Source organism: Branchiostoma belcheri, unplaced genomic scaffold, assembly GCF_001625305.1.
Source record: "Branchiostoma belcheri isolate BF01 breed outbred unplaced genomic scaffold, Haploidv18h27 scaffold69, whole genome shotgun sequence".
Taxonomy (NCBI): domain Eukaryota; kingdom Metazoa; phylum Chordata; class Leptocardii; order Amphioxiformes; family Branchiostomatidae; genus Branchiostoma; species Branchiostoma belcheri.
The window spans coordinates 377,035-386,789 of record NW_017804342.1 but is presented as its reverse complement, the minus strand read 5'-3'; the positions used below and the strand labels follow the sequence as shown (position 1 = coordinate 386,789).

General features: G+C 38.9%; 1 protein-coding gene across 6 annotated transcripts in view; it reads right to left on the bottom strand.

Annotated features, from left to right (window-relative positions):
- Window positions 1–9,755, bottom strand: part of LOC109484217 (N-acetylated-alpha-linked acidic dipeptidase 2-like) — a 38,213-nt gene that overhangs the window by 21,779 nt on the left and 6,679 nt on the right. For 2 of the 6 annotated variants that reach the window (XM_019787466.1, XM_019787468.1), the window contains exon 2: window positions 2,563–2,692. In XM_019787466.1, the coding sequence (XP_019643025.1) occupies window positions 2,563–2,692 (130 nt within the window). Of the gene's footprint in view, window positions 1–2,562; window positions 2,693–9,314; window positions 9,482–9,755 lie in introns of those variants that run through there. The other 4 variants (XM_019787472.1, XM_019787470.1, XM_019787471.1 and 1 more) reach the window with 4 other exon arrangements.

The following is a 9,755-nucleotide window of genomic DNA, read 5'->3' as shown; positions in this document are numbered from 1 at the left end:
AGTTTTCGTGCCATGGAGTCTTTTTCTGAATTCCAGATGGATTTAATCTATTTTCTCACAGATGTGCATGACTGTGATGTGATATAAGTTGATAAGAGAACCCTAAGAATATAATATTTTCAGAATATTTCAAATGTGCAGATGCTGACTGAATACACAATACAATGTATTTCACTGGGGACTTCAGCAGAATTTTTGCTCCTTAAGAATTATTCAAGTATACAAATGTATTCATTTGTGACAACTACTTCTGTACTCATTTAAAAATCATGACATATATACTACAAACTAAGATGTAGGTTTTTGTGCCATGGAGTCTGTTTCTGAATTCCAGATGAATTTAATCTAGATTCTCAGAGATGTACAAGAAAACATGAAATAGAAGCTTTGATTACTCATATAAGTCAGATACATGTATATTGAGCCAAATATATTTTGTTAACCTACATGTAAAGTTACAGCATAGCCAAAGTGCTTAGAATGGATTCTTTCTATTTCCAATAAGCATTAAGAACATGTCTTGACACAAGACATGGTAAATGCCATCTGAAGGACTTGATAGGAGATTAAAGACTGCATGTTCTTAATGTGATATAAGTTGATAAGAGAACTCTTATCTTCAGAATACCAACTGTGCAGATGCTGACTGAATACAAATACATGCATTTCACTTCAGAATTTTTGCTACTCTAAGCAGTATTTCAAGAAGCATATATTTTGTGAAAACTAAATCTGTATTCATTTAAAAATTTGCTCATGAAATATTAGTCCATGGTAGCTATTAGAACAACTATGCAAAATGTATGTCACTTTGGAAACCTTGACATTTTTTCAAGTTATACAGATGTGTTATAAGTGTGATAAACTGATTTTCTGCCCCATGCACTAAGATTAATGTGTTCTTACCATGGTACTGAATTGCTATCCCACACATAGATGTGGTACTGAATTGCAGATGTGTTATCACTATAGTACTGACTATCTATCTCAGATGTGTTATGACCATGGTACTGAATTTCTGACCAACACAGATATGTTACCAGGGTTAATACTGAATTATGTGACTCTACTGTTGTTTGAACTCAGTCTGAAATTCAAATGACATAATTCACATGAGTAAAAGAATTCCAAAAGCTGCCACAGGATGAATACATCAATAGACCTTGTGACTGGGCATAATAACCAACCTTGCTTGTTGATGTATTATACAACTCTACCTCTTTTTGAAAGGATCCCTTTGCCCTGATCTGTGAACTCAGAACAGGTCTGCAATCTAACAGCAGTTTGATTTTGGCTGTGCCAGACCTTAGGCCTACAGTGTAGAGGGAAAAAATGTTGTGTTTCCTGTTTCAGTCCTGAAAAAATCAGGGTTGGTCCTGGTAGGGATTATCTTTTTTTCTTTGTTCTTTTTAGACTTTGGCGATCTTAAGTGATCCAACTTATACCAAGGAGCTCCTTGCTTATACAGTTTAACGAAGTAAAAATTGCACTTAAAATTTCAATGTCAATGTTAGAAAACCAATTGTACAACGTTTCATCACTCAGGTGTCAGCTCATGGAGCTAGAAAAGCTGAAAAAAACTTATGTCCCTTGCAGTGGTCCACACACAAAAAAAAGCTAGGGTCAGCAGTTTTCTTGGGTCGGTCAAGAAACAGGAAACACAACATTTTTTCCTAGGCCTTAGCTGTGACATATTGCTGCCACTGTGACTGGGTATCAAAGGTCTGCGTATCAAAGTAGCAGAAAATCCCTATGAATAAGTCAGCTGCCCTTCGATGGCTTCAGGTCCACAAGTCCCCTAAACCTTCCAAATGGAAAACAGAACCCTCTCGCTAATGGCAGTCCGAGCTTTTTATCTCCGGGTTCAGAAATTCTCCTTTCTGAGTGAAATACTATTTCTCATCATCAGAACTGAAGAATTGCTAGTCCTTCCACTTTGCATGAATTGATGAAGGACTGTTTAAGTGTTAGAACCACCAGAGAACAGGGATAAAAATGTTCATCAGTAAGACTGATGAAAGAAACAAGTTGTCCTTCATCATTTAATGTCAGTTGGAGGGCAGGCATGTTGTTGACCTTGGGCGGCCTTGATCTTGTATTCCAAGGCTTTGCTACATATTAAAATAATTTTTACTTGTCAAAGCTCCTTCTTATACCAGGGGTTAACCATCCCTTTGTAAGTACAGTGGCACCAGACTTCTGAAACCCCGTATTGAGCCGGCATATAAATCGTGCAGTGTCAAAAGTTTTGCGGAGATTGTGTAGAAGTCTTGAAAGGCAATTGCAAAGGCAGAGCAGAAAGATTTGTGTTACAATCTACATTCATAACAACCTCTGCCATTTTACTAAGCATGTCGGCAGAACACACTGCACCAGGGCGAAACCCATAATCTTGGGCTAAAACTAGTTTAGCTAGAGTACTTTGAAACATTGGACTTTATTTGAATGTTAGCAAATACAAAACCTCACGGCCCTTACCACAACTGAATTTACCATTAATTGCTGCTGCCTCGGGCAACACCAAATGTCAATCCAAAAATCTAGCCACATCCATCTTCTCACCTTGTGATCCGGGCTCCTTTGGCGCAATTTGTATGTCTATGTTGTCAACATCCCCGGCCCAACGACTATACCCACTCCTCTCACTCATTGAGATGGTAGTGCTTCCAGGCATGTTGTTAGCTTGCTGCTGCTGAAATATATTAAAAAGGAAAACAGAAAATATTAAAGATAAAGAACTCACTTCCCTGCTTCAATTTCAGATCTTGCGTTGATGCACCATCCTCCTCCGTCAAAAGTCTCATGTCGCTGGTGGAAGACATGGCGTTTGGGCCGTCTGTACGTGTATGGGTTCAGTACTGTAATTCCTGATTTTTTCACGGTTTTATGTTCACTTTTTTCACTGTCACTTCTGTACAGTTAAATAATTCCTGGACTTTCTTTTTCCTGCACCTGTCGCCACCGTGAATATATTATAGTTCCATGAACATGTCCACTTTTCTCATCAGACCAAGAAATTTTGCTATCATGAACATAAAGAAGTGAATTACAGTATCAAGTCCATGGACGTGGTGGCATGTGCTGAACAAATAAGAGAGATCTGCTATTTGGACAGGCCCGCCCCTGCAATGTTTTACTGGTCTGTGAAGCTAGAATTGATTTTAGCCCTGTGAGAAAGGTTGCGATCTCACCCAAAGAAAACAAATCATGGTAGGAAATCAGATTCTACTGAGAGATGTGTGGGGACGTTGAATATGAGATTCAAGATGGACTGAACTTCATGTAGTGTTAGGCCCTATCAGGACATTTTACATTGTACATTTTTGGTTGATCCATGCATTTCACATACAAAGGGAAACTGGCTTTAAAGAGTACTCATCATAAAACTCATCATGAATTTTCTTTATTCCTTAAAAAGTCCAATTCTGATTAGCATTAAAATACAGTTGCTGGTTCAACTTCTTTTTGGGGGCCATTGTGTGGAAAACTTTTGAACACCTGGTAAGAAAAAAAAAGGAATCAGCAATTGGTTGGAAATTGATGATCCATCATTCCAGGCTGGAGGCATGACTTATGATGACAAATGGTCCTCTACATGTATCTTTATTGTTACGGACCCTTAGGATACAATTGGCTGCACTATCCAGAATACATCAAACAGAAGATTTCCTGGGTAAGTAACGTTCTAAATCATTTTCATTGTCAGATTTGGCAAAGTTGAGAAATATATCTTCAGTTGACATATATATGATAACTAGTGCAGAAATAGGCAAGAAAACTTTGTACCGATTCACAAGGTGACTTTGAGTGCAAGACAGATGCTTATTATTAGGATTCAGCACCAACTCTCAAAGGAGCTTATTAGGCTGGGAAAGTTCTGAAAAAGTTGGAAACTGTCACCTGGAGTTGTGTCCCTTTGGTACTTGTGTATACACTTGTCTTACCTGTAGAGGATTACTGAGTTTATACACAATTCTCACAGCGGTTCTGCTTGAGCCAAAAGACCCTCCCGTGATGGTAATGTATCATTTATATGTAGATGTTACCAGCGCAAGTTGACAGAATGGGGATAGAGTTCATAAAGAAGCTAGTGTGTGGAGGTCAGCAATGGTCACGTTACCATGGTAACTAAGGATCCTGCCAAGATTTCAGGTGCAACATTACCATGAGATTTAGCCCTGGCTTCCTCTACTTAATTCTACGCAAAAACTTTTCAAAAGCTAATAACTTTGACGTGCAGAAAGCTTTTGAGACCAACAATAATCTGGGCAAAGTGCAAGATAAAATAATGCAATGCCTTACAGAAAAAAAAAAACTTTCATTCTTAGCTTTTGACACTTCAGTAATTACAAGCCTTACCGTCATCCTATTTTGCTGATATGCTGATACTGCTTGAAAGAAAGCTGTGAATGCTTATTATTAATAAGCTTATTACACTGCAAATCCATCAATCCTCAGTGGCCAGTGTCAAAATCAATGCTGCATTAGCTTCATAATAATTTCCATTAGGATTATTCCATAGTGTCTAATATCTACTACATGTATTACCAGAGGCTACGTAATATCGGAACGCATGCAATACAATGTGCAAATGAATACATCTCATTTCTGGAAAAGGCAATGCCCTACATTCTATAAGCAGTTCTCTTGGAGGCCCTTTAAAGTGTGACATAAAGCCAAAAGCAGTTGCCGGTGGACATATGTACCAACACAGTTGTGTGGTTACAGATCTAGACCTCTGCACAAGGAATGATGCATGACGTTGTGAGCATAGTTTAGCTGTTAGCTCATTGTGACTTCCATAACTGAAGCTGCAGCCAAATGTGAACAGGTTTTACTGTTGCAGTGTTCTTTATAAGCCAGTGTCAGTCTTTCAGTCATTTGAGGGAATTTAGCTGCTCATGACAGCTAGACGAAAATTTTGCCCAATCTGTCATTTTTGATGAAGAAAAATATGTGCATAAAGAGATGTCATTAAACTCAAGCTTATTGCATGCAAAATGTTCCTTTCAAAACACAGGAAATACTGTTTCTGTGGGTCAAGATTTCAAACTTTTCCCGGGGTAGCATGCCCCAACCCCCCTGGATTGTCCTGCCTATGGACTGTCTTAAAGTTTACATCAAACAAAATTGAGATGATGGAAAAAAATCCGCCTGGCTAGAGCACTGTTTTTAACTGTACCATTACATACACATATTTGTCACCAGGGAAATCGCCATGCATGAAGGACACCTTCAGAATTCCGGAGCTGTCACTACAGATGAAAAGTAGGGAAGGATTGAGGAGACAGACGCCTGGCTGGGTCAGCCTGTGGGCCTCGAAGGGCAACATTGAAATGCTGATGCCTTTTAAATTGGACGGGAGAATTAGGCATGTGTAGTCACAGTGCCTGCTTTTCAAAGGGAATAAGAGGAATCCTTTCGACATTGTGGGTATGAAATCCCAATCAAATGAGCATGGAAATGGGATTTGAATAATAACATACAAGGTAAAAGGGAAGAATGGCATGGAATAAGGAAGGGAATCCACTCCACGACTGCAGGTTCTTATCTTAATGTTGCAAAAATGGCTCCCTACATCTGAAAAAAACTGGATATCAAGATGACATTAGGCCATACCAATTTAATCAGTTGGTTTGAAGACTTTCAAACTAATGTCAAGCACAGGTTAATTTTTAATGTTACCTGCACCAGTGCAGGTACATGTACAATGTACAATCTACATGTCCCTTGGCAAACCACCAGTACTGAAATTTTACTGTTAAGTACTGATCACCTACTAACAATTAAACATTTCAGTAAATTTTCAGGCTTTTTCTACTTTACTGAAGCATTACTGGGAAGCCCTCCTGTAGGTGTATGACTTTTGTTTCCATAACATGAACACAGGTAGTGATGAGATCTAAGGACTACAGAGACTGATGAAATCATCAATCCTGACAACACTGGAGGGCATCAAACTGTCACCACATCTGCAGTCACGCCCGTGAGTGATGTTGTAATAATCTTACAGGAATTATTCTGGCCATTTCAGGCCCATTAACCCTCCTCAGTTTCATTCTGCCAGGATCTCTTGATAGCCCGAAGGGTGATCAATAAATAACAAACGGGAAAGTTTGATTGGAAAACTTGAAATACTGCTGATGAGATGATATTTCATGTTCATTTGAACTAAATCTCACCGATGTTAGAATTTCTGTAGAGAGTTGTTTTCTACATTTTGTACTGTGTATATAGAGGTATTAATTCGGAACTGTACTACAAACAATGTATCTTGTTGTTATGCACAGATAAGTCATGGACAGTCTTTTGAGACTGACTGACAGAGAGACATAATGGTACATTCAAAGTGACTGTCATCTTGAAATATCAAAGATCAAATAAATATTGAGAATCACTAACACAAACCTCCGGATCCATAGATGTTTTCAAGTTGCATGTTGTCCAGTCTAATTTGGAACTTGCAGTGGACGTTGGCAGAATTTCACCCATAGTGTCACCCTTTTTAGGTACTGCCTTTTGTGTCTTACACATGCGGCTAACTTTACTGATATCTGGTCTGACTTGATCTGAAGTCTTGAGTTTTTCCCACATCTGTGAATACAGTCACCTCTGACAACTACAGGGACTAAGTAAACTTTCAACATGTCCTACAGGCTATAGATTGACAAGGGGCAGCCCGTGGCTCTTTGAATAAACAAACTTTCACATCTTGTTGAGTTTGTTCAACCATGATATAAACCAGCTTCACATAGGTGTACATAAGGCCACAACAATTTAATTAATTGGTTCTCAGATGAAATTTTCAATCTGACTCTGACATCTGATCCTCAAACCCTCTGAACTCTGAAACATCATTGAATGCATTCCAGAACTTACATTAGCATAATTCTTTTGAAGTGAAATATTGTTCACAAGCAAACAGGTGGACGGGTCCTTGAGACATTATTTGTGGCATCATTTTAGGTGAAATCTAAACAAATTTAAAAAAAAAAACCTATCTACCAACCCTAGTTTTTTCAGGACTGAAACTGGAAACACAACATTAATTTTCCTAGGCCCAATGTAGTAACTTACATACCACATTGTACTTTCCACTTACAGCTTCAGAAGCACACATTACAACACAGTGTGTGAGCAAATTGCCTGGATTACCATTCAAGAGCCTATTGGGCAGTTCCTAAGAGCCATTGCTGCACTACAGCAGACCAGGAAATCGCCTGAATCTCTCTAAGCCGTTACTTTTTCAATTTCAACATTTACAACCAAGTCCATGCCGTTTCTCTTGCAACTACCATTTTCCAATTTCTTTGTCATTCTATGACCAACGAATTATCAATGCTTTGATTGAATTTTCCCTTTTTCATGCAAAGTGTTTAAGGCAGCAATCTTACAGGTACAGGTCCTAAATGTGTCAAGATATACAAGTTTGGACTGATTTCAAGTTATGGAGAATTTCTTGTTCACTAAGGCTTATGTGGCTGTCTTATCTAAATCCAGTGAAAACAAGGTTTTTGCCACGGTTAAGCCTGGTGAGGGAAAAGTTATTTAAATGGTAATTGCTGTTGCAGCTCCCCTGAATGACTGAGAGGTTGATCCTTCATTCTGTCTTACATTCTGTGCTACAAGACTAATACCTTCTACTTAGAGGTGGAGGTGGCCAGATTTTATCTGGGACAAAATGAATCTTTGCTGAACGCAAAGTTCAAAAGCAAGTGTCCACTTCACTTTCTAAGCACTTACTACAAAGACTGTTACAGTACTGTTCTTTAATTGATCTTCTTCTAATTGGTTTTCTTCTTGCCTCCGTGAATGTCTCGCTACTGCTGGTGGGACGCCAAATATGCTAAGGAGTTGAATTAGCAAATGCTGCCGGAAAGTTAGCACTATATTATAGTATATAGCAAACTTGCTTACTCCTTTAGCTTACTGAAGTACAAGATTGCAGCCTTTTTTTATACTTCATAGGTTGTAACAGCCAATGTAGCAAATAAAAATCGACATACACCTACATGTAATCCCAGTACATCGACCAGTGCAGGTTAGTTACAGGTAGACATCAGAAATAGTCCTGCACAGCTCCAATTTTACCTGCACTTACCTATAGGTGTATATACAGGTGGCACTTAAGCCTTGTAATAGATGCAACAGGTGTCAAGCAGGAGCCATTACTCCTGGGGTTACTAGTATGACTTCACTGGGTCATGACCTTTCAACTTATGTTCACAATCCATGCAGGGCTCGAAATTAACGGTGTCAAGATGGCCAACTAGAAAGTCACTTTGGGACATTTTTGGAACAATAGAAAAATAATCAACATCAGAATGTCATCCCTTCTTTCGTTGATCAGGCACGCGTCCCAGCTTTTGGCTCCAGAAAAGCCCCCCAAATTTCTTGTGCACTCTGCAATTATAGTATGCCTGGAAGTCAGAATGTAAGCAAAATAAAGTTGACTTCAAGTTGCTATCATACATACTTCCCGAAAAAACAGGTTGGGACCGTTCCTCCTCACTTTGGGACAATTGAAATTTATTTTCGGGACAATTCTGGGACAATAGGGAGAAAAAAAATTCTCCTTCACAGTGTAGGGAGCCAACCTATCAGTCACACATATGTTACACAACAGAAATTAGGTCGAACATGTCATATCACTTATCATTAGACAGTCTAGCCTGGTATATCTATCAGGCACCACTGTGGGGTCAGCTTTCATCAGCTCCAAAGAGGTGAAGACAAATTGTCCGTGGAGGTCAGGGGTTAAGCTGGGAAACAGACCTTTGGGAAACTACTACTAATGAGGCTTGAAGGGAAGGGATGATGAGGATTTGGACCTTTTGTCCTCTTTGATGTCAAGATGATAATTATACTTTAAAGTAAGTTGAGCTACTGATATGAAGAAAAGATGGTTATCAAAATAACAATCATGTTAAACTTGGGAAGTGGAATTTCCTGTAAGTGTTGAAATGTTATGAAAGCAAATGAAATCAAAACAACAACTCACTCAAAATGACTACAATAATAAAATCAAATTTTTGTACGCTTTAGTTCTGTGTTGGCCCTTATCGTCATTTTCTCTCATCATCTGATTCTGAGGTTGAGCATGAAGAAACTATAATCCCAAGGCAGCTTTGATTTTCTTTGGTAGTCTTAAGCGTCTTGCCCAGCTGACCCCTTAACATGACGCTACCTCACCGGCAAGCCCAATAAGGTATCGGGTTACAAGGCAATTCCACCTGCTGCGTGACCAGAAATATGGACATATTCACAGCGGGTTTGACGCAGCAGAATCGCCATGAAAACATCCACATACTTACCTAGATATCGGAATTAGTGTTGGCACAGCCTTTGTGATCTTTGGAGCAGGGTCGCGCCGACATCAAAACAAAAACATGGGCGCAAAACACCTTCTCACCTTGGTATGCGACCGGGAGGTCACGGCATGGCTTATTACCAAGCGCCCTGTAGGACAACATTACAGTTCTATGCTAGTTTGCAAAACAGGGGTGATGTGAAGGAATAGCTGTTTATAACAGCAACAATAACAAAGTTATTTGACTTAAGATAACTATGCCATTAAAACTAAAATATTATGTATTCTAATTTTACAATTGTGTAAGAAAGGTATAGAATGTAAAGGTATAAAATGAAATTGCTTTGATTTGAATAAAAACATACACCTGTCGCATAATGGTTTGAGCCAGTAAAGATCGCGAACAGTCGGTAACCGCATGCATCAATGTTATGAAAAGTCTTCC